The sequence below is a fragment of the Varanus komodoensis genome, unplaced genomic scaffold, assembly GCF_004798865.1.
Source record: "Varanus komodoensis strain SLA01 unplaced genomic scaffold, ASM479886v1 scaffold1, whole genome shotgun sequence".
NCBI classification, from domain to species: Eukaryota; Metazoa; Chordata; class Lepidosauria; order Squamata; family Varanidae; genus Varanus; species Varanus komodoensis.
In genome coordinates, this window is record NW_025335268.1 from 29241005 (window position 1) to 29266700 (window position 25696).

The 25696-nt window shown below is 45.4% G+C and overlaps 2 protein-coding genes across 2 annotated transcripts in view; both read left to right on the plus strand.

Annotated features, from left to right (window-relative positions):
• Positions 1-7632, plus strand: part of WDR27 (WD repeat domain 27) — a 196784-nt gene extending 189152 nt beyond the window's left edge. The window contains exon 24 of the mRNA XM_044422939.1: positions 7507-7632. Coding sequence (XP_044278874.1) covers positions 7507-7632 — 126 coding nt within the window. The remainder of the gene's footprint in view (positions 1-7506) is intronic.
• Positions 7633-10168: 2536 nt separating this feature from the next.
• The window catches only part of THBS2 (thrombospondin 2), a 40086-nt gene continuing 24558 nt past the window's right edge, over positions 10169-25696 (plus strand). Inside the window, exons 1-6 of the mRNA XM_044435478.1 lie at positions 10169-10238; positions 12999-13555; positions 16225-16309; positions 21828-22024; positions 23437-23580; positions 24706-24802. Coding sequence (XP_044291413.1) covers positions 10169-10238; positions 12999-13555; positions 16225-16309; positions 21828-22024; positions 23437-23580; positions 24706-24802 — 1150 coding nt within the window. The remainder of the gene's footprint in view (positions 10239-12998; positions 13556-16224; positions 16310-21827; positions 22025-23436; positions 23581-24705; positions 24803-25696) is intronic.

The following is a 25696-nucleotide window of genomic DNA, read 5'->3' on the forward strand; positions in this document are numbered from 1 at the left end:
AGAGAGAGAGAGAGAGAGAGAGAGAGAGAGAGAGAGAGAGAGAGAGAGAATATACTGGGATAAAACTGCAGCAAATAATATACTGCCAGTCTCACTGTGTCTTCAGAGTTTCTGGGTTCTAGCAATAGGGCAGGAGAGTCACCTTATCGCAATGACTTCAACCCATCATTTAGAAATTGCAGGGATATTGTGGATCCTTATGGTGCTTTTGTTGAGTGGGTGAACTAACCAGTGGACAAACTATTGTAAACTATGATGAGATTCTGGAAGGGGAGAACTTAGAAAAATTTGGTTCATCATTCCAGCATGCCATGGAATTCCCAGGGATGTTAGAAACAAGTCTTCTCTCTCTGGATATCAAAGAAAGTGAAATATTTATTGCACTGATCAGCTCATGTTGTTTGCCTTTTTCTTTTCTCTGCACCACAGAACAGATGCATCATCTATTTCCTCTTTACAAATCTGCTTTCATTCTTATAGCTGGAAAAGGCAACACGCCTTTATTTCACTTATTTAAAACATTTGTTTCCTGGGCTTGTCCAAGGCAACTCATGGACACTCATAAATTAATCTGAAAACAACACATCGATCAAACTTAATTAAAAGAATCATAGCAACATCAGCAATCTGGCTACAAAACTAGTAAAAAATGGTCAGCTTGTTTCAAAAATAGCTTGAGAAACAGAATTATTTTTAACAGGGCTAAGCTGTCCCGCCATTACTGTGTATCCCTGTCTAAGGCAGCAGATGCTGGGGGTGCAGGTATTGGAGGACAGCTATATATGCCCCACTGGTTGTCCAGTATGCCCTGAGCTAAGCTGCTCCCTTCCAGTGTAGTGCCAGGGATGCTGTCCCATCACCTGGATGGAAGTAAGATTCAGCTGCCAATTCTGCCTGCCAGTTCTGTATGGCAGGAATCCAGCAAGGCCTTGGGCAGCAAAACTTCTTGGACTGAGCCTGCTGGCACTACAATAGAAAGCAATGATGCAAAAGGGCCGCATTGAACTTGAAAGGTTGTAGGCAGAGCACATACAGTGTACATGGAAGGTCCCACGTTCAGTTCTCAGCGTCTCCAGGTATGGCTGGAAAATTCTTGCCTGGACTACCACACTGGCATTTTCCATTGTGCCAAGAGTACCTTAGGTAGGTTAGGCTGAGAGTCGGTAGCTGGATTCACACATAATGCTAAGCACCGCGCAGCATGGTCTGTGCCCTTGTGTCCTGGCTTTGCGCAGTGACATGGTTTCCATGCATGTGTGGTTTCCATGCTTCTCCAGCTTCCCTCCAAATAGCAGCAGGCGTCTCATCAGTGCTCACAGCTCAGAATTGGTCCCAGGGCGCACTGCTCTTGCCTGTGTCGCCACCTCCTCCTTCATGCGGCCGCATGCTCCTCTGGGATTGCTTTCAGTCTGCTGCCCCCCCCCCCCCCAGCTGCTCTGTGAAGCAACTGCCTGCTCATTGGAGTTGCTCTCGAGGAGCACTGCAGGAACACATGCACTGCTGCCCTGCTCTGCACCTACATGCAAGCAGACCCCCGCCTCTCCTTTGCTACACGTGTGTCCTTGATCCCCCAGCATGAGGCATGCGCACACTGCCAGGGACTGCCTCTCCCTGCGCCCAGGCACACCGAGGGCGTCTGCGTGGCAGGCCCTGCCAGGGACAGAGGGGGCACTTCCTTTGGAAAGACTTTCCCAAGGGTGTCCATGCGGGCATCTTCCTAGGAAAGTTCTCTGTCTGGAGCAAAGGACTGTGGTTGTCCTACAGCTTTGGCAGGGCTGGTGGACAGTGCTCAGGAAGGCTGGGGACAAGACCGTAGCTGCCTAGGAAGACCTCGGCCATTATAGGCAGCCTATACAGCTATGCACATACATACATGAGATAGCGGTGGAGGGGAGGGCAGGAGAAGGAGTGGGAGAGGTGGGCTTCTCAGGCCATCAGCCTGATGGCAATGGCCATGCACAGTGCATTTGCTCCTCTTGTGTAAATTTGCCCTCATAAGAGGAGAGCGCTGGCTCCCATCTCAAAGTGCTGCTCCTACAAATGCAATGGTCATGTGGGAGCACCAAGCAAGGATGGTGTTGGGAGTGAGGAAGATGGCTGCACTGGGCGCATGCCCTCCAGGGCTTCTGGCCTGGCCTTGGGAGAACCGGGTTTAGAAGGAGAAGTGGGGGGGGGGGCGAGAATATGGGCCATCCCGAGGCACTGAGATGAGAGAAGCAAAACCACTGATCTCAAGGCAGACTGTCCAGGCGGGAGGGCACTCTCTAGGAATAACCAAAATGCACAGTCAGCAGGAGCTGACTTTGATTGCATGAAGGGGAAATCTCAGCTCCCACAGCTGCCTCAGCTCCCACAGCAGCTCTCACTGCTGCTGGAGCTGGCATGGTATGATCCCCTGGTGTCACTGGCATTTCAAAACCACAACCGGGCATTGGGAAAGCAGTACATGGACAAAGGAAAAAAGCAGCATAAGGCAGCCATAAAGCAGTTGCTAGGCGGAACAGGATAGCAAAAAATGGAGGCTGGAACGTCTGCAGCACTGCAGCCGCTCTTGCTGCCAGACTTGATGGAGGAAATGTGGAAACAACAGGAAAACATTTTAAATGGAATCACACATAATGACCAGCCATGGTGAAACATGGAACCCTACAAGAAACTATCACTGCTTCACATGGTTTCATGGAAAGCAGACATGCCACCCTTCACTGCGGATGCTGCATTCACACCTAATGGCAAGCTATGCTAGTTTCCAGCATGCCTTGTTGTTCTATGTGAATTCAGCCAGTGACTGGCTCAAGTCTCCCAGCAAGGTTCATGGCCACGTGGCGATCTCGCCAGTTCCAGTCTCTAACCACTGCACCACACCACTTTGGCTCTAGTGTTCTAGTCTCACCTCTTCCATTATATCCTACTCTCATGCATCTGGGGATATATTTTCCTTTGGAAAAACATTCAACAGTGTCAGCTGCTCAATCGCGTGAATTGGTCCGGTACAATTTTAACCACTATCTGCTGCTGGTCCAGATTAGGAAAGAGCAATGGGAATCTTGAGCTCTTCCACGGTTCTCTAAATGTGGCTTGTCTACTTCCTCAAAGTAATCCACCAACCTAGATGTGGGGCAGCAGGGCAAGGTGAAGAATTTCCTGCCTGGAGCGCCACCAGGCTGCCTGTACGTATGGCACAAAGCCCCGGGCTCAGGAGCTTTTTCTTCCCTGGCTCTTGTCCTCGCTGGATTGTGCCGAGCGCCCTGTCAGCTTCTCAGTCTCTCTCCCCGAGCAGCCTTCCCCAGCGTGCCAGCACTTCCAGAAATGAACTATGCACCCCCCTCCTCTTCCCTCTCCACACCTCCCTCTTCTGTATCCCGACACTGGAGCTGGGGAGGCAGAAAGCACGCTGCTGCTGCTGCCGCTGCTGCTCTCTGGCCCCAAGCCTCGCACCGACCGAGCTAATGAGGGCCAGGTTTGTTCCACATGCAAGCGCGACTGCCAGAGAGACGGTGTTGCTCGAAGATGGGAGAAGAAATCCGCGCCAGGCATGACTTCTCACTGCCTTTTAACTTCAGCAGCTGGAGCAGCCAGTACTGTAAGATGGGATGGATGTAAATCGAAGTGGCTGCATTGCTCTCTCTTGGACTGTCTACTGTATTAGATGAATTAGATGTATTAGATGCATCATTTTGTTCCCAACAACATCACCCTGAGCTGCAGTTCCGTGCACTCTGATGTGGGTATAGGATCTCAGGGGAACTTCTGCCTCCACATAACTGGATTGCCATGACCATGTTGAAAATGCAGGAACAGAGAGGACAAAAATCCTGCTCTACATGTGTGGTAAACTCAGGGTTTAACTCTGGAAAGGGGATTGCTAGACCATGAGCTGACCAAGAACTTCTCTAGATGGCTGTGCTACTTAGTAGCAATGCTCAGAAGCTCTCTGCTGTTCCACTACAGATGTTTCAAAGCCATTCATCCCACCAGATGACCTTGTTCTACTGATCTACTACTCTACTTATCTACTACTCGGATCTGAAACAGCTGTTGTCAGGGTAAACCAGGAGAGCTCCACACCCAGTACTCTGAGCTCTATGCAGCAATGATGGGTTGAAATAGTGATAAGCATAATCATAAGAAGAGCCCTGCTGGAGCAGAGCAAGGTCTCGTTGAGTCCAGCAGCCTGGCCGTGCAGCGGTCAACCAGTGGCCCATGGAAAAACTGAAGCGGGGCAGCAGAATCCTCCTGCCCATGAACGCAGCAGCACCTTTCCCGGCGCCTGCTGTACGTAGGCTTTCAGCCTCCGAAACTACAGGCATTATAGGGCCTTCATTTGTTGCTAGCCTCTGCCGTGAACTTGCCCAACCCCCTTTGAAAGCTGGCCAAAGTGGAGGTGAATTCCACAGCTCAACTATGAGCTGTGTGAAGAAGAGCTTCCTTTTACCCATCCTGACTCATCCTCTTTCTCCATACCATGAATAATACTGTGCTCCTCTGTCGTGTTTCCCTTTACTCACCATGTTATAACCTTTCTCCTAGAAGAGTTGCTCCAACTCTTTCGATAGTTTTAGTTGTCCCCTCCATTCTGCGATAGCTTTTTTAGGTGTGGTGACCAAACTGTGCAATAATAAAGTTGCAGCATGCATTTGTATAAGCAGGGTATAAAGTGGGCAAAATTATCTTCAATTCCTTCTCTGATTGTGTTAACATGGAATTTGCCTTTTTTTGCAGCAGCTGCAAACCCGGTTGACATTTTCCTTATCCTGTCCACCACAACTCCAAGATCTCTTTCTTGGTTAGTTAGTGGCAGCTCAGATCCCAGCAGCTTATACTTGAAGTGGAATTTTTTTTGCCCCAGTGTGGATTACTTACAGTTACTTACTCTGAACCCCATTTGCTGTTCTGAAGTCAAGTCTTCCAGTTTGGAGAGATCCTTTTGGAACTCCTCCCAATCCCTTTTTGCTTTAACCACCTGAAATAATTTGGTTTTGCTAGCCAACTTGGCCACTTCAGTGCTCACTCCTAATTCCACATCATTTTTGCATTAATAGCATTAATCACAAAATACATTTCTTTGATCACAGTTCTCATTGGGAGAATTTACCAGTTATCCACACTCTCTGCCTTCTGTTCTTTAATCATTTACACTGAACTGTCTCTTTCACTCCAAAATACATACAGAAAGAATGATGGAGGGATTTCCCCCCTCTAGCTCTTCCATGGAATGGGAAGGTCATGCTATCAACCAGTCACTGATGAGTCTCTTTTGCTTAGTTCTTTTAAAGTGACCAACTGTAAGTCTCTAGCCAAGGAACAGGCTTGCTGTAGGGCTTTGGGCACATTTGGCAAGGTGAAAAGATGTCCTGGGTACTACCATAAAAAGGCTGCTATGGGAGGTGTGGTTGATCACAAAGGACAAGTAACCAACCCAAAAGATAGAGGCAGGCATGGAGACTGAGCTCCATCACACTAAATAACTCCCCTGAAGCCATGTTTGCAGCAAGGACAGAAATCTATTTCACAGCCATTCTCAGCTGCATGCATTTATTCTTTAAGTGGGATGAGCACCAAGAAAGATGCCTGCAAATTCACTAAAGCCCATGGATACCATGTTTCCTACCCCTGTCCTACCAAATCAGGTACTCTAAGAGGGACCAGAAGCAAGAGGACCACGCGGAAGTAATGGTGGCTGCCAGATGGGGACTGCTTCAGTCGACTCCGTTGGACTGGGGCCTGGTCCATCACCTCTCACAGTTGTCTTTACAGTCATTGTGCATGAAATGAGTGGCTGCCAAAGGTACAGCATGCTTCCAGGTGAGGTTTTTATTGTACTATTGGAATGTCAGGATTCTCCTCTTGGGCTTTCCCCCTGCTTCATCCATCTTTTCTAATTAACAAAAACCCAATCAAGGAGGAAAGGATGGAATAGCTGCACGCAGTAGCCCTTTTCTAGGGATGGGACAACCAAGGCTGTTCAAGCTCAGCCAGATTCTCTGAACTCCATTCAAAGTGTGGTCTTCCTCACTTTGAATTTTGTTTGTGGCCTGTTTTCTTTTCATTCAAATGGGGCAATTGTGCATTCCAAAAGGAAAAAGTGCACATTTCTATGTGCATTTTTCAAAAGGGCCCCACTGACTTAGGTGTGAAAATATGGGGCTTTCTTGTTTTTTTGTTTAGAAAAAGGTACCTTTTAAAGCAAATACTCAAATATTCAGCATATACATTATATCAAGTTCAGGAATGTGTGAGAAAAATTTCTTTTTCTTTTCCCCAGGAAATTGTGCTCACATTTAGGTTTGGGGCACGTGCTGATGATTTGCCAACAGGAATGAAATCTTTGCACATCGGAGCAGGAGCAGGAGCAAGAGAAGGAGCAGGGCTGGAGCTCCACCTTGAATGTCATGCACGTTTATGCAGACTCCCCTTGCTCAGCATTTGCACATATGGCACGGATACCTGTGGAAGGGAGGCCAGTGTGCATACATCAGTTTCTCTCCCACTGGTGCTAGCCTTGCACGAGGCATCTGTGAAGGAGCGATAGCATGCGCGTGACAGCTGAGCTCTGCAGTGTGCACCTGCTCCCTGCTGGCGGGGCAGGCAAAGGCATTTTGCATGCTTGGATGGGCTAAGTCCTTTTGGTAGGCAGCACTCGGAAGAGTTCCTCTGGAAGCATCCACAGATACAAGCTGGCTCTGTTTACATTGGACCCTTCATGACAATGCTGTATGGTCTCCTTGGTGCAAGCAAAGTCATGGTTAGCATTTTGGTGCCACAAAATGTGCGTGAGGCATGAGGTGGGGAGAAAGAAAAGGGGTGAAGATTAATCTGTGACTATAGGCCTGTGGCAACTCTCTCTCAGCCGGGTGAGAATAAGGGGACTGAAGAGTGTGTGCATCACTCCAAGCTCCTTGGAAGAATGGGAGGACTTAAATGGAGGACCTCCATATTTTAAACCACCACTTCCAGCATTCCTGACCATTGGCCATACTGGCTGGGGATAATGGAAGCTGTGGTTCCAAATGTCCGGAGGACACCAGGTTGGGGAGAACTGTTCTAAAGCATTCAGGGGATGGCTGAGGCCAAGAAATTGGCCAACCAGGGCCAGCTATGCCTCTCGATGGAGCTCCATTCATCACCCCACTGCAAGGTGGTGTTGTGTGGCACAGGACATGCCCACATGGCCCAGTGCCACCTCCCCACGCTCCTGGGTTGTCTCTTTTCCAAGCAGCCCTCCAGAATCCAGGGGCCTGATTTGCCCCACTGGAAAAATCCATCCAGCAGACTTGTCCTTTAGTTGCAAATGTCCTTTCCCAAGCGTTCGGGAATGGGGTGTTTACTGCAAGTTGTGGGCTCGGGGTGGGGGCGGGTGTCCACCGGCTCCCTCCTCCCGGCTCCTCCTCTCCCCTAAACTAGGAGCTGCCAATGGGCTAGAGAGCAGCATGGTGCACGGGTGGGGGAGGGAAGGAGAGGGGGCTGCGGTTCAGGATGTGGCTGGCTTTTGGGATCGCCTTCCAGGTAGACGAGAGCGCGAACTGTCAGATCGGAATTGGGAATTATGTCATAGCCGCGGCGGAACGCGTTCAAAAGCGTTTCCTCCGCTGGCTGATTGACAGCCCTCGCAGGGACAAGGAGCCTATATAAAGCGGGGGAGAGAAGCGCCGGGAAGCCACTTAAAAGCAAGCCCAGCCGGAGAGACTGAGCTTCTCCATACCCCTCCATCCCGCCCTCTCACCGAGGACGATCCCTTGGCGGGCGCTCGGCACTGCACGGAAGGTTTTCAAACGCGGGATTCTCTTGGGGCTGGATTTGGGCGCCGCCGCTTTCGAGAGGAGCCCTGCACGCTGGACGCCAGGTAAAGTGCGGGGAAGGGCTCGGGCGTCGGGAAAAGTTTTGCAGCGCGTGGCTCGATGGGGAAACGCTCTCGGGAGCGAGGAGCAAGGAGCACGTGCAATCAATGGTGAGCAGGCTTCCTCGGAAGTAAGCCTCGCCGAGCGCACGGAGACTCCCCACGAGGGAGGTTACATTAGGTTTCCAGCGAAATCAGTGAGGCGCCTCGGTCAGGATGACTGAGTCCCGCTGATTTCAAGAGAGGCAGCGCAGCCTCATCCACGCATCCTCAGACGTAGGATCCACTGAGCTCCGGGGGACTTGCTCCCAGAGAAGCTTGCAGAGGGTTTTGGCCTCAGCCCTTCGTCTTTTCTTTTCGATCCCCCTTAAAACTCCCCCGTCCCTCTTTGCTTAGTCCGTGCTCTTGGATGCTTGTAGAAGCCCCCAAGTCTCTCCCCTCTTCTTTTCCGTCGGGAGAGCTTTGCGACGGAGGCTAAAAGGGAACCGAGATTAGGGCTGAATAAACAGCACGATGTGGAGCTGGGGAGGTTTCTTGTGCGAGCCCCTTTGGAAGGAAGGGGGACATGCCCGGCATTAGTGGACGGCGTGCAGGTAGACAGTAAAAGTCTCTACGGGACCTTTGCTTAGCTTTGTGCAGCAGCCAACAGCCCGGAGGACGCACTGCTAGCGAGAAGAAAGTCTTTCGGAGCGCACTCAGTGGAACTGGCCGTTTTCCTCCAAAAGAGCGCAAGGCTCCCGAGGCAGCGCTTGCTCTTGGGCTTAATCGATGGCGAACTTCTGCACAAGCCGTCGCGAAATGAATGGGAGCTGCAAGCGCCTCCCATTCATTTCTCCGAGGTTTGCACGGAAGAGCTTCCTTCTGGATAGTCCTCTTTGTCTGCAGCATTCTTTCGTGTCTAGGGACAGCACGTGCCAACTTCATAACATACTGATTGCTTTTCCTAATGCTAAACCGTGGCTTGGCAAGACGAACCCTTCCCTCAGACGGCCACATGGTCAGTGTATGATGCAGCTAGAATTCAGCACGTTTCTTGCTTGCTTCTTTATTTGAAGAGTAGCTAAACATGTCCTGAAGTCTCCCCATGAAATCAGTGGGATGAAACAACACTTAACCTTGACTCACTTTGTGCCCACAGTTCCTATAGTTATAGTCAAGTCATGCCAAATGAACACCATCTGACTTCCAAATGTTACTGCACATCACATTCTCTCATTTTATTGCGATCTGTGGAAATGTGCAGCGAAGCGGTGAATGGCAGAGATTTGTAGCTAGATCCTACACAGGAATATTTATTAATTAATGGCATCCTATCTTTCTGCAATGAATAGGCAACCAACAACAATAAAATACAAGAGACAAAACACCATTATAATTAAAAAGAAAAAAAATAAGTCATCTAAACAGTAATTGTTCAGTAGGGCTCACACCTAGCAAGTATGCTTAGGTCTGTGCCTGTAAACTTGTAAATTTCAAGATCTAGCCAAAAATTAATCAATGAAGATATTTGCAAGCATCAAGCAATGCACATAATATATCAAATGAAGGCACGCTTAGGTTTAATCTGTCGAGTCTATTTAGACCCAGAACAGATGTGCAGCCCACTCGATGCTATTTTACTCTGAAGGAAGCCCCCCTGAGTCCAATTAGGCTTAATCCAAGATAAGTATCTGCAGGATTACAGCCTGAGATCCAGAAGGCTATCTGGGATCATTCTATCCTGAGGTATCAAGAGGTACAGAGAAGCCAACTGTCTGCTGTTTTTCCAGTGGTGAATGTGTGTGAGTGTGTGTGTTGGGGGGACTGAGACAGAGAGACTGGGATTTGCTACTAGAGTGTAAAATATAAGTTAAATTACATGTGAAACCCTGCTGGAAATGCCATTATCTTCCAAGAATGCTGCTCTGTAGCTGGCCAAAAGTGGATTTAAGAGATGCAATAACTAGTAGACTATCTGACAGCCCAGACGTCGCCAGGAGAACTTTTGAAGACAATTCTGGTTATACTGTAGATGTACAGGAATGAAATGAAATGAAATGAAATGAAATGAAATGAAATGCAGGAACTCCTTCCACCCTCTCCCTTGAATTTTAAGGAACAGCCTCACTAAAGTCATCAAAGTCAATCACATGCAAATACAGAAGTGTGGGCAAATATAAGAAATAAATGTCTTGTTTGCTGCAAATAATAGGATTTGCAAAAAACCCCCATTTGCAGCAAACAGTCAATAAAATGCAGTTAAGGAGCAGAATTTGCTTGGAATGTAGTGGTTTCCTCTGCAAGATTAAGAAGACTTAATAACACATACATCTTGCTTTGTTCATAGGCATTATGTTATATAGGAGCTGGCTGTTGTGGCTGACTATCTTGCTAGCTTTGTGGATTTCATCAGAGGCGCAAGGTAGGTCTTTGAATATCTGCATCATTTGAGCCAATATTTTCAGAATGGACAGAATATATAGAAACTGTAACTTGATTTCTAAAAAGGAGTTAGCCTGCAGCCAATGCATACTCGCTTGGCTTGGTTTTGAGAATAACTGCTCAGATATTTCTTTCCACAGCATGCCTGAAATATGAACCCAGCTCGAATAGACAAAATGCCTTACAAGAAATGTATCAAGGAAAGGGGAGAGGGGGAAGATGGGTGGACCAAATGTATGGTGTGCATCAACTGACCAATCACCAAATTGCTACCTAACAAGTATTTCCAAGCACCAGATTAATTTGTAGTTTAAAGACCTCCTTTGTTGTGAATGCTAAATACTTGGCTGTTAAAATATATATAGTGATGATTAGATGTTCTTTGATAGGAGCTAAGATTCAGCCAGCAATCTGAAAGCAGAAAACTGCCATAAAGAATACTTTGTGATTGTTGCTGTGACTAGTTACTTATCTCCTGCTCTTTCTTGAGAAAGGAAGCAGAGAATAGCTCAAATGCAAAGCACCCCGGTCCTCGTTTCCTTAGCTTTGGTGGGTGCGACAATATTGGGGTCTCCCAGGCAATTCACTGGAATGTTATAGTTATTTATGTGATGACTTGATTTGAAATTGTAATGGATTTCAAGAAGGATATTTCTTCATACCTTTTCCAAGAAGCAATGCCAGATAGTTAGAGTTGCTGAATTTGGTGTTTTGAACGGCAGTTATCCATACTGCATCATGAAGAAAGTGATCAGGCCAGTAGCAAAACCAAAGCAGAGCTGCAATGATCCATTCTGCAAGCAATCCAGCTGATGATGGGTCTGATACTCCCTGATGATGGGACCCATTATCCTGCCTCCACAGCAGTTGTTTCCTTGGGCCCACAGATGTTGCTGGATTACAGCCTCCATAATTCCCAACCAGCATGGCCAGTGGTCGGGTACGATTGGAGGTGAAGTCCAGCACCATCTGGGCCCCTTGGACTGGGGAACGCTTCCACAGGCGCCTCTAGCTTTGGTCTCAATTAGCAGGGCTTGCTTGAGATTTTTAGAAGGTCGGACAAGTTGGATGAAGCACTGTTCTGACTTGATATGAGTCAGCTCTTGGTAGTCCACACAGTGCAGAAACCTATCCGTGGCAGCAGATACTTCGGAATGACTCCCAGGTCATACCTTCCTGCAGTCATAGAACCGTACCTTTTTGGGTGTATCACATTGGTCTAACTTGAGTCCCCTTTGTTGCAAGTAGGACTAGCACGGGCTACATCCCATCAGAAACAGCAGTAGAAGATAGCTTCCTAGGGCTGGAGTGCTGAACTTTGCTTTTGGAGCCCCAGATCTCTGGGAGGCCACCCCTCCCATCACCCTGCTGCTTGTGGGCACTTGCTGAAATGAAGGTCCAGGGGCCCTGATGGTCTTGGTTGTACCTGATCCCTGACTTTGTGCCCTCAAGTGTTTCCTCTCCTGCTGCCACCCACCCTTGAAGATTTTGCCTGAGATGTTTCCCTCTTCTGCCCTGCCCACATATCTCTTTGGGTGCTCTTAGGTGACAGGGCCTTTAAAGACATCCACATGAGCACAGTCTCTGAAAAAGAGGGAGAGAGAGAGAGACAGAGACAGAGACATCAGAGCATGTGTAATTCATGCAGATTTGTGCTTTTTTTTTTTTTTTTTTTTTGTCCCATGAACCTGAACCTCAGATCTTTTGAGCCCCTGAAACCCATACACTTCCATCATTTTAGGCCACCTGGGTCTGGGTCTTTAGCTAACTGCCACTACTCCCAGTGCCTTTAGGTAACAGGACAAGCCAGAAAAGATACAGGAAGAACCTATGCTATGCTGGGACCACTCCCCATGCCTTTCTGGGTGTCTTCTCACATATGGTCTAAGACTTCTCATAATGCTGTTGATGTGTAGGAAGGAAAAGGCGCAGAGCAGCTCCTAGGATATTAATGTAAGCACGGGCCTTGGAGAAAGCCAATGAAACTTAGCAGTGCAACCTATGTCTGCATAAAATTTCAGGATCATGGTTTGAGAGGTGCCCAGAGTGTGTCACTAAGTTAGATGATACCTATTGATGGCTATTGATGAATTAAGCCCCTTCAATAGTCAACCAGCGTGGCTCATGGACAGAATGTAGGCTTTGGTTCCGGGAATATATTTCTGCTCAGCTGAACGGGCTTGAGCAAATTATACTTTCAGCTTAAATGTCACCTTCTGTAAAATTGGGATATGGGTGACCTACCACATAAGGTGGTTGTGAAGATGGATGGAAACTTGGCTGCACGTCACACTGTGATTGTCAAGAGAAGTGATGGCAATTAATGGTGGCTCCGCTGCAGCTGAGGACCTTCCCAGATGCCCATGTAGGGGGCAGCAGGAGCACAACACCATTAATTGGTGGGGCCAGAACGCAGCAGTGGTTTAGGTGAACTGAAAACGCAAACGTGCGCATGCTCAGAGTGTTTTTTAAAATCAGGGTTGACAACCATTTGTACATATCAGGCATGTAGAATCATGGGCATATTATGGAATAATAATTTGGCTGGGGAGAAAGGGAAGTTTAATTGGGTGCTTGCAAATGAAGCAATACCCAAGGCCTTGTAAAACCCGCTCCATAAGATGACCCACTTCAGGGTATAGGCTTACCGATCTGCTTTGGAGGGAGTCATTAGGTTGCGGATGCATAAACATATTGCCCATTTCTTTGTTAATCTTACTATCTGCTGGTGACTTTGCAGATGGCCATGGAGAAGATGAGACTACTTTTGACTTACTGCAGATCAGCAACATAAACAGGAAGACAATTGGAGCAAAAGTATTCCGGGGTAACCTCTCCGGTGTCCCAGCATACCGCTTCATCCGGTTTGATCACATACCTCCGCTTAACTCAGAGAAATTAAAACAGATTGTTAAGCTGATCCAGCAGAATGAAGGCTTCATACTTACAGCCACCCTGAGGCAGGATAGGCAGTCCAGAGGCACTCTTGTGGCCCTGGAAGGCCCCAAAATCTCTCAGCGGCAGTTTGAGATTGTTTCCAATGGCCGAGACAATACACTTGAGCTTGCCTATTGGGTAGATGGCTCCCGCAAGGGGTATCCCTTGGAAGACGTGGACCTAGCCGATCTACAGTGGAAGAATATCACTGTGCAAGTAACAGGAGAAAACTACAGTCTCTATGTCGGTTGTGATCTCATCGACAGCTTAAGCCTTGAGGATCCTTTCTATGAATACCTGAAAGCAGAGAAAAGTAGAATGTATGTGGTAAAAGGATCAACAAGAGAGAACCACTTCCGGGTAGGTAACCCGCAAGAGATATTGTCTGTGAGATAAATGACACGCTGGGCAATGCGATGTGTGTCTCATCAGAAGTAAGTCCTGCTAAATTCAGTAAGGCTTCATCCCAGGTAAGTCTGGGCATATAGAAGTGCAGCCTTAAAATGAGATCCTAAATATGTTCACAAGTCCTACCACACTCAAGAGGTCATGCTTCATGGTAAGTGTGCTAAACATGGTAAACTTAGGCCATAGCTAGATATGATCCAAATGGAAACTGCAATCCTCTGTCTATTCCTTTGTCTTCACTCTTATATAGGTAGGGGGTAGGGAATTGCTCCAACCCTAGGACATGCACCAAGGACTGGATGACATCAGAGGGTAGGTCCCCTTTCCTTGTTCGCTGGCAAGGGAAATCCTGCTTGTATTTCCAAGGGCCAACAGGAGATGAGAACAGGATTTTCCATGCTGGTGCTGAGAAGGGAAAGCGACATTTTTCCTAACTAGTGCTAGTGCTGCTAAAGGAAACCCTGTTCTTCTGACCAGGGACTAGAGCGAAAAAATGGGCTCTGCCTTACCACCACTAGCCAGGGAAGCTCTCCTCTTGTCTCTGCTCCTTGATGACCATGTAGCCTGGGAATGGTGGGAGTTGCAATCGAACACATCTGGAAGGCACTAGATTGGAGAGACTTGACCTAAACTGTTCTCTCTCTCAGCATAGTGCTTGCAGTGTGGTTAAGCCCAGTGTCCCTCTGATGAAACTTGGGGTTCCCCTGGAGGATTTTCCATTCCAAGGTTAATTAATGGCTGCTAAACATACATTGCCACAATTGTCAGGGAAAGGAGGGGAAAAGAAAAGGTGTCATCAGCTTAACTGGAGAGAGTTAGAATCATAGAATCATCGAGTGGGAAGGGGCCAAGAAGGCCATCAGGTCCAACCACCTGCTGTTGCAGGACTTCACGTTAACACCATCCCACTCAGATGGCTGTCCAGATCCTTTTTGAATGTCTCTAGCAAGGGAGAGCCCACAGCTTCACTTGGTAATAGGTTCCTGCATCATAGATCCCCATTAAAATCAACATTTTACAAAACTCCACTAAAAGAAAACCATTGTAGCTCACTTAAAAGCTTGTGGTGACAGAGATAGATGGATATCTCTGTGGGGAGGGCCTGTTCCAGGCTGTTAGTACTTCCCTGGCCAAATTCTTAATATTTGGATACACTTGGTTAGAAACAGAAAAGTATGTTCCCATCAAGGTTGTCTGCAAGAAGAAGATTCTATTTATGGCTCAATTCTGCATAGGTCTTCTTAGAAGTAATTCCCATTGTGTTCAGTTGGATTCATTTCCAGAAAAACTTCAAAGGAGAATTAGGGCTGTAGTCATTTATTGCCTCTCCAAGGGGCTTTTCTGGTTGTAACGAATAGGTGGATTATTTTGTAACAATGGTGAACTGGTATGCCAATGGCAGCTTCCCAGTATTTCTAAAGGCACCTGTACTTGTTTGTATATCCATGTGTCCTTCACATGGAGCAGGTGGCACCTGTCCACCTTCCCCACTTGGATATCTGCATGTAGAATGTACATATATAAGCAGAAAATGTGGAATGAGGATCTGTTTCGCCACCCTTGGGGTCAAAGGTGGGGAACCTGAACTAAGTCATGGTGGCCAGGTCAGATGGGTATTGAAGTCCAGAGGAGACCAACTCAGACTGAGCGCATTTCTCTTTGACCACTTCCCTGCATCTTTCTTCAAGCTGATAGGTGGGTGGTGGAAAAGTGGTTTGTAGTATCCCTGGAACTATGTTACTTCACTTGAAATATGATAATGAGAAAATCTACCTTAAGAGAGGTAGGCTGCAATCCTGTGCCTATTTAAACAGAAGTCCTGCAACTGGGAGTTGCTGGGAGTTATAGTACTTTTTTGTTCTGTTACCCTTTAGGCTCCGTACCATGCTCACTGTCCAGAGGTCAGGAACTGTAATCCAGTGGGGTTACTAGGGCTTCCAGAATTTCCAGCACCACTCCAGCATTCCTCTGGGAAAGCCATGTGGGTGAACCTGGGATAAACCCACGATGAGCTTGTAGTAGGCAGTTATCATTCGTTATATGTCCATTCAAGGGACTCATCATTCGCTCCCATCTGCCATTGTACCTTCACAACACCCCTGTGAGGGTGATTAGTTTGAGAGATGGTAAAGTCACAGTGCAAGCTCAGCAGTTAAGAATCTGAGCCAAGGTGTCTCCTTTCCCAGCCAGTTTCCACTCACTTGGTCATATGGTGTGGTTCTATGGTGGGAAGTGTGTGTGTGTGTGGGGGGGGTTGTTTGGATGCTCTTGAAGTGCAGTTCCCCAGCTAGCATAGGCAATGGTGAAGTATGATGGGAGTCACAGTTCAGCAGCATCCAGAGGCCTTGGTGTCGCATGTGTGCTGCTACAACAAAGATCAGAAAGGTTGCCATGGACAAGCAAGATAGCTATTTGGATATAATGTCCCATACCAGAAAATTCTGTCTTGCTTGTTCATGAACCAAGGTAATTGATAAATAACATTCATCAGAAAAATAATAGAGTGTGTTCATCTATTCAGAATTAAAGTCAAGGAGGAGAGAATAAAGCTGGAGAAGACTGAACAACAGTTTGCTGATAGCATTTCCCGGTATGAAAGATCTTTCTGTCTTGTTTTGTAGGGTCTCCTTCAAAATGTTCATCTGATTTTTGGAAATTCAATTGAAGAGGTCTTATACAACAAAGGCTGCCAGAGGACCCAGTCAGGTAAGGAGAAGAAGAGAAACAAGCCACATGGTTTGGAGAAAATCCATTTATTTTTGTTTTACTTGGGCAGCTTCTCTCCTCTTATACAAGAAGGGCACAGTTCTTAGCATAATTAGACAAAGTTTTATCACTCCCAGGATGCTCCAGCCATCCAAGTTTTCAGTTTTGAGCAAAATAAGAATGGTAAGTATCCCTTCCGGAGTAGTTTTGCTTCTCTTCATTTTTGTAGAAACATATGGAGAACTTGAAGAGAAAAGCTAGAATGTTGTATATGCTGCAAGCTGTTATTTTCCAACCAACTGATCAAAATAAGTTGTGTCTTTAGCTAGAACAGCTCTGAACTTTGAAGAAATAAGTTGTCAGCTGACTCTGTGCAAGTGGTATAGCTGGGCTGGAACTTGAGGCCAAAGTCCAGGCCCATGCAGATGGGGCCCCAGAACCTCCCAAATGACCACCCAGAGGGCAGTAAGTGGTGGCAAGAGAAGCAAACTCTATTTTATTCCAATCTCCATTATGGTGCAATGGTTTAAGTGAGCGTAATGCATGAAACAACATGTGCTTGGGCTTGGCAAACATTCAGACATAGCTGGAAAGGTTGGTTGTGCAAGAAGAGCAATATTAATTGTATGCTCAGCTGTCTAAAGTCTCCTTCACATGGCCAGCAATTTGCCATTAAGTCCAGGATCGGAAATTAGGTAGACATACCAATTCTCTGTGTATGAACACTGATCTTTTAAAATATCCTGTTTTAAGGTCAAAGCAGATATCCAGGGGATGATTCAAGGTCTAGAGTTGTGTCCTGTCCACAGGACTAGACCAAGACATTTTCCTACTTGAGAAAAGAGCAAGATGGCTCCCCCTCCCAGTCCCAAGTAATGAAGCTAATCCGATCGGCTACTCAATCTTACTTCAGCACTGACCATGGGAAAAGGCCCTTACACTGAAGGAAGCAGGATAGCTCAGATGACACGGAGTAGACTCTGCAGCACATTCACAGCTCCTCTCTGCCATCCGCTGCTGCCTGAGATGGCTGCCTCAATCGGCCTAACAGCAGGGCTGGTCCTGGCCAGAAATGTAACAATCCACATTAAAAGACTTAAATGTATTCCCCTCCCCACTTATGGCATTCCCATCATTGGGTTTGTCTTATCAGCTCTGGTGTCTGTGATCAGGTGTAAAGGTTTGGGATGGTGATCTGCATGCACTGAGAGCTTGCTCAATAAACAAAAATGCACATTTGCAGCCATGTTTTTACTTGGAACTGTATTGACTTCAGAAGCAAATTGGCCTTCCAGTAGGAAATGATCAGAACGAGGGGCTGCCCAGCCTACTTTGCCTGTGCCTCCTAAATAGAAAAAAAGAGATCAGTTTCCACATGTACATTTATATAGAGACATAGGAACAGATTGAGTCAGAAGGGCTCTCCCAGTCCATCTAGTCTGACCCCGCAGCTTCACCCACCTCCGCTCATGCATGCCTACCATGCGCTTGTCCAATATATATGTATAGGTGCAAATTTAGAAATAAGAACTGTAAATATAACACATCTTACCACAGAGGAGAATCCTCCCCCGGTGATCTGGGCAGCTACTCTGTTTGCTATCCAGGTGCTGTTGATGGGCAACTTCAGAACTGCTGCTGTCCCTTCATAGGGTTTTTTGACCATAAGACTTGGACTGGTCTGTCCATGAAAGAAAAGACCTTCTGAAATGAGGACTGTTTACTGCTGCTCTCCAAAATTATTATTATTATTATTATTATTATTATTATTATTATTATTATTATTATTACATTTCTATGCCGCCCCTTGCCAAAGCCTCGGGGCAGCTTACAACACAATAAAATACATTGAAGCGGTACACCTTCTATCAGAACGTGTCGATGTCCTTGCCCCAGAGCAAAGGCAAGCCCCAGATGTCATCTTTTACTGGATGTCCACTGCCATTAAGGAACCTCACCTTGGCATTCCTTGCATAGTTAATGCTGCCTGCATACCCTTTGCGGTAGCTTCAGCCTTAATAACCACCTTAAACTGCTCAGACAAGGCAGGACTGAGGTTAGCATTAAAATCTAAAGCAAATGATCTCAAAAGTGCCACATGTGGGAAAAGTTTTTAAGTGTCTATCTGCAGAAAAACTTCACTTCTTTCCACAAAGATGACACCCAAGTAAATGGCACTGCATGATAAATTGCTCTATTGTGCTGCATTTTATTTGCAGGGTTTCTGGTCTAGAAGCAAAGAGCCAAGTTATTTAGATGTCTCGGTACTGGAAACAATTCATTATAGGCTTTGGAAAATTGTTTGCTTTACTGTTGTCACTGTGGCTTGATTGATTAGCTTCATTAGCAGACGGCTATCTTTTCCTTGCCAAACCCTTTCTGTTCCTTCTTGATCATATTTCTATGCTCTGATTATTTACAGAGATAATATTAGAATTTGCTCTCATTTAGCCATGTTGTCACACTGTGTAATTTTATCAATCGTCCTGGAATTATTCTTGATTTTCATGACTGTATCTATCAAATCATACATTGCATGAAATCAGCACAACATCTTTCTGTTTTTCATATAATATCCCAGGCAATACAATGAAAACTATGAACAAATTTTAAAGGGCAGCCTTTAGTGGGCAACTCTGTTGCAGTTGTACACAACTGCAAATGTACCTTAGGAACATATAGCATCTTGTAAACAAGTTTATACTGGGTTTAGCACTGCTAAATATCTTCAAATGCTCATTACAGTCACTGCAAGAAGATACATTCTACCAAAAAAGTGAAGTATAACACGCATTCAAAACTAACTCTCACTGATTTCAGTGGGGTTTAAACCCTGACCCTAATAAGGGCATGTAAGCACAACGACTTACTGCACAACCCAATGATGTCTACTTGGAACTAAATGGCATTGAATTTATGTGGACTCATTTCTAGGTAACTGAGTATAGGATGATTGACTGATATCAGAGTAGGAAACACCATCAGGTGTTTGGCCTAATATATGTTGAAGTGTGGAAAAGATAAAATGAGATTTGTGTGTGCAGGAAAGGAAGAGATGTATTCTGCGTAGTGCGACCCAATTCTATGCATGTTTACACAGAAGTAAGTCCCTCTCTCCAGTGGGTTGTTCCTCTCCAGTAAGTAAAGAGGAAAGCAGCCTTTATTCCTCTTCGGAGTTTGGTATATGATAAACCAGCAATGATGGAGCACTTCTTTTCTACATGAGGCATATATCACACACTCATCATTTCCTACAAACAGCTATTCATGGGTTCCCTAGATCTGCTTCTGTGTCTAAACAACACTTGTACTGAGTATTTTTAGAGCAGGGAAAATGTGGCATTTACCTGTGAAAGTGAGAGAAACAAGAATTTTCTTTTATGTATTGGTGCTATACCACAGTGCCACCTAGAGATGAGGTACCAGAACACCAGGAAAGGAAATGTTTCTTAGGGAGTGCACGGATCTCAGATCTGCAGCTCAATTGATACATTAATTAAGTAATACAGTGGATGAATAGTCAATTTACAGCCTTACATTGAACAGCTCTGAATGGTGCCAAGTTTTTTGTGAAGCCTGACTATTTACATAGGGATTGGTTTGTGTGATCAAATACATTTCCAGCCCACAAAGCACTGCCTGGTGCTCAAAAATACAGAAGGTGACTAGGCCAATCATAGAAGATTGCTTTCTACAAGTGGGTACAAATTACATGAAAATAGATTTCAGCTAAACATTAGGAGAAACCTCCTAATGACAATGGGATGGACTGCCTTGCAAGGTGAAGGAAGCTCCTTCACTTTAAGCAAAGGCTGAACCTCCATCTGTTGCAAGATTCCTGCACTAGTCAGAAGTTAAAAAGCAGGGCTGAGTCTCTGGAGGACAAACAGGAACATTGTTCATTCTGTGCAAGGAAAATGTGAGCTACTCCTTCCCCAATTGGTTTTCTGGTGAATGCCAAGGAATGTTAGAAGTAGAATAGAAAGTGCACCTGACCTTGTAGCATGCTTTTGATGTCTCCACTTGTTCTTTTGGCACATGTGCCAGCAGCAAGGATGCTTTGACAGAGGTGTGGTGTTATCTGCAAAGGACCATCTGTTGAAAAGATGAGCAGTTTTAGAAAGAGCAAAGGTCTTTGATTTTTAAAGGGGCTGAGAAGGCACATTTAAAATGATATTAATGGTGATGATGATATCCCTTTAATTTTAAAATTTTAATTATTCAAATTGTTAATTTTAACTCTTCCTGCCTTTAGTTTTAAGAGTTATACAATAGAGTGCTCTCTCCCTTTCTCTCTCAAAATATTCCCTGGAAAAATCTCACAAAGCATTCCCTGCTTCTTTACTTAGAATCAGGTCCTACTTGGTTCAATGGGGCTTAATATTAGGTATATATGTATATGTAGGTTTACAAACATTGTGGCTGTTCAGAGATATGGTTTCACTGCCTCTATTAACCCCAGTCCCAGGTTTCTTCCTCTTCAAATGATCCCATCCAGTTAGGGATCACTTAAGGAGAATGTGCACTCCTGCGTGTTTCCTTCTTTCTTTCCCTTTGTAGCCACTGCCCCCATGCCAGCTCCTGTGAGTCCCTTAACCTTGCAAAGCAGATGCTGAGAACTCACAGCAAACGGTCAGGGAAAGGGGAATAATTTCTCATTCTGCTGACAAAAGCCAATCAGCTGGTGAGAAAGACTAACTGGGCGCAGTTGTACTGAATGTGGTGGCATCGCAGCATTACGTCACTTGTCAGATTTGGAGATGAGACATTATTCCTGAGAGTGAACCCAGCCAATTGAGACTGAGCAGAAGAAGCCAATGGTTTACACATAGTCACCTCTGCCCCTCCCCAGCCTATCCACCCAAAGGACCGACTGTGTTGAGCAGCCTGTAGCAATGGCGAAAATGAGTTTCCATAATGGACAAAATTCAAGACTATCTTCTGTGCAAACAACTGGGGGGGAGGTGCTTTGTTTGGAGCAATCCCATGAAGGAGCTCATTTGCATTAAGATATGCATATAAGTGTGCCTGTTGCATATATTGTAGCTTCTTGAAATGGTTGATTGGTCAAAGATGTTTGCTTTCTCAGCATGATGGAGTTTTTAAATAATACTCGGGAAACAAAATAGTGGCAACATTTCCAGCCATATTTCTTCTTCAGAGTGGTCAGTGATACTCTCTGGGGTTGTGTGTGGATTGCAAATAACATTGCATTTTCTTACTTGCCCTGTGCTGTGTCCCCATGTTTGCCCCGTTTTGTTGGCCAAATCTTGTGGATGAGGCTGTTTTTGAGCTGGGATTCACTCTGTGAAAAGGAATGGCTATAAGTGGAAGGCGACGGACATGCAGTATGTCTGTTTTTCTCTTGGGTATGCTTTGGCATGGAATTGTTCCTTAAGAGAGATGGCTACAATTCACCTATAGTGTCAGTATGTAATTTGAGTCCTAAGTTATAACCAGTGAGAAATTGTTGTATACACACATGTAAGGGCCATTTCCCCCCATTTCTTCCTCTCAGCTGAAGTGAACACCATTAATGAGAACACGGAGATCCTTCACCTTAGCCCTTCGGTCATGACAGAGTATATTGGTGACAACATGGAGAAAAAGGCAGAATTCTGTGATCGCTCTTGTGAAGAGCTTGGTTCTATGTTTACTGAACTCACCGGACTGCGGATTGTTGTCAATGGCTTAACTGAAAAGTTAGAAAAAGTGGTAGGTATTTTGAAGTATTCTGTTCTAGGCATTTAGTTATTTATTTACATGGCAGTGGTTCCTAGCATTCAGTCCCCAGGCAGCTTTTGACTCCTGCTTAATCTTCTAAATTTTGAATTTTAGGGTGAAATCCTATTCATGCTTAGACAGGGAAAAGTTCGACAAGAGTAAGACCAACTGGGGAATGTTGGCAGTTGTTCTGCTAAAGAGGTATAGGATTGTGCCCTTAATTTTTGACATAATAAAGTGTCCCTGGAAAAGTGGGCTGAAAATATTGGCATGATGCAATACCTGTGCAGTCATCTCAGGACCAGCCCTATCTTGACACGAGCTGGGTTCAGACAACTCCAGGATAGAATATTGTTGACCTGTGGGTTGATGCTGAAACATGGATTATTGTGTTGTCTGAACCCATCAGACTGTTCTGTGCTGAACAACCCATGGTTTGTGAACAGTTCTATTCTGGGATTGCTCATTGTTAACAAGCCATGGCTTATCAGCACAGCTGGTTTCAAACAACATGATAATCCATGTTTCACCACCCACAGTTCAACAACAATCCAAACTTAACAAGTTATGCATGGATTATTGTGTTGACTGATTCTTCACTGCACCCCAAGGATGATTTATCTGAAATGGTGTGGTTAGGTTAAGGTGGGGAGGAACTTGTGTGGCAAAATTCTCCAAACGCCTATGGCACAGATCAATCTCTCATCAAAGGATGAGGTATAATTGTACTTTCTGGGAACAAAAATGGTATCCCAGCCTCCATTTAACAGTCTGAGTACTGGGAAACAGGGTCTCACCATTTGTAGCAATGCTTGCTGGGACAAGGTCATCTGAGGGATGGATTGTATGTTCCCATTCCCATCCTTATTCTATAAAACCACTGTACCTAAATAGGCCCCCAGTGGCTAATCCTAACAATTCCTCTGTGCTATACTCAATTACTAGTGCCGCACATAAGAACATCCATAGATCATGCAGCAATACGTTAATGTGTCTTGCCTGGCTCTTGTTTCAATGTCTTCAGTCCTTCCCTGTGTATTATGAATCCTATTCACACATTGGAGATCAATCTGAAGTAACCTAATGTGTGTCTCAAGAGTGAAATTATCTTCTGTTCTGAGGACAGCGAGTTTAGCTTTTCAGTAGAGTTTACTGAGATCTGTATAAGCTTGGCAAGCCCTGATGGGAATATCAGCTGAAAAGTTTACACCTAGAGGTATAGGGGAGCCACTTAATTGTTTGCTGCTTTTCAGTGAAAGCATTCTGTTGGGTAAGAGAAGCTTTCTTTCTAAGAATTCCAGCTTTCTGTCCTAAGGGTAGGGTCACTTTCACCCTTGTTTGCCTGTGGTACATTGTATAAAGATCAAGTTGTCTCTACTGATCCCTCTATTTCTTTGTAACAGTCTGAGGTGAATGAAAAGATTGTGTCTGAATTACTCGGTCCCAACAAAACACTCAAGAACCAGTCTGCTTGCTGGCAAGATGGCCGTGAATTTGCAAACAACGCCCATTGGGTTGTGGACAGCTGCACAAAATGCCACTGCCAGGTGAGTCTTGATGGGATTGTATGCCAGCCTTTCCCAACCTGATACCCTCCAGATGCATTGGACTGCAGCTTCCTCTGTCCCTGAGCCACATAAGGTTGTCATACACCATTCACCTACTCTCAACCACATGTAGAGGATTTGCTGGGGATGGGTAGGTAGCTCTTCCAATCTGGAGTAAAGAAATTAATGGGATTTTGAATATGCTTTCACATGACCTTGATCTTCAGGTGATGACTATAAACATACATTGGGATCCTAAGCACACCTATTAAGTCTTATGCTTCATTGTGTAGAGTGGTGCAGACTTCCAAGCAATGTGTCGAGGATGGAGCTGACCATGGGATAGCCTTGTCATTGCACATTTCCTTCACATGCTAATCTTCTACAGTTGGATGTTCAACATATACAAATGGAGCCTGTTACAGGGAAGGAAAACCTGGATCAGTTACACCGATGAACAGCTCATGAGCTAGTCAAGTAATCCTTCACCATTGGCTGTACTAGAGCTGATGGAAGTTCTAGGCCAAAACGTCAGGAGAACTGCAAGTTGCATATGCTTGAACTAGAACAATAGGAAGATATTGTCTCAGCAAGGAAAGAAAACAACCAAAGCCTTGTGGAGACTGTCAAGGCTCAGGACCGATAGTAGGGTCAGTTCCATTGCTTATGTGAACCATAAAAGGACAGTACGCTGAATCTGTAGACTGAGACTTCCATGAGACTTGGGGGATGAAAATTTCCTCCAGGAACTTCTTCTTTGAGCAGAGGATGGTGGCAGGGTATGCTCCCTTGTCGTAAGGGCCCTGAATAAGGCATTACCTGTCTTAGGAAGTGGCCTATGCCTCTTCTTCATCAGAATCCTTCACAGCAGTGCAAAGAACTCACAACAATGGCACAATGTAGTATTGCTCCTGTAGGGAACATCATGATCTGTCCTTCTGGGTGGTATCTCATAGAGTTTGTATGTACGCCTCTGGTGGAAAAAAAGCATCATGCCTGCTTTTGCATTGCTTGTACATTTCGTTTCCCTCCCCGCTTTTTGAGGAGATGGCTTTACTGAATGCTCTAGCATTTAGTTTGCCTGATATGTGGGTAATGGTTATGTTTTGTTTTCTTTGCATACAGAATGCTAAAACAGTCTGTAATAAAATCACTTGCCCAGCTGTGCATTGTGTCAGTCCGTTGTTTATTGAGGGCGAATGCTGTCCTGTCTGTTCACACAGTAAGTACGAAATACAAGGGCAATGTATCTTTCAAACATGTGGGCTGAGCTGCGATGAGGTGTTTGCTCTTCTACCTGTCCACCCAGGTTGTCAGCAGGTAACGTGGTGTATTCAACTACATGGAATTTCAACATAATAAATGCACTGTATAGTTTAATGAAAAATTAACAATCATGAATATTGTTTCAGTAGGCAGGCAAGTCTTTTATGGCATACAAAATGGGTACCTTACAGGTAGAACCACTACCCATTATTTAGGAATATTTAGAATTAAGAGGAGAAATTATCAAACACTTGCATATTTTCAAAGTCTTTTGCTTTGATATGGCAGGAATAATGCAATACTTAACAGCCTGCATTAATGACTTCACCCTGCTGTTATTTTGGCAAGCTGATCAGAAAAATAGTCAAAAATGATTTGGTGATTCTTTCCCAGATTCAGGTGATTAAAGGTGCAGTCGTATGCCAGCGATGAGTAGCTGGTTGGGGCATGCTGGGAGTTGTAGGCTTTTTCTGTTGAAACTTGCATGGGATTGTACCCTAAAGTTATCTTTGTCTGATGCAAAGGGATGCCACTGAGTGCTGTTAAGGTAAATCATATTTGCAGAAATAGATTTGCATAAATTAGACTTTTGAGGCAATCTATCACTTTTGCCATTGTTGTCACACAATCCTGGGTCTTGTGAAGAACATTCAAACAAGGGTTGGCTGAAGGGTGGTAAGGTCCTTGCAGGAGATGTTGGGTCTAGTCCTTCCCATTCTTACTGAGACCTGCTGCAGTTGCTTGCTAACCCTCACAATTTATAATTCTCATGCAAGGGACTATGCCAGCTCATCTGTTGTTAGGAACAGACTGTGGGGTGGCAAGATTTTGATTTGGGCATACTTCTCCC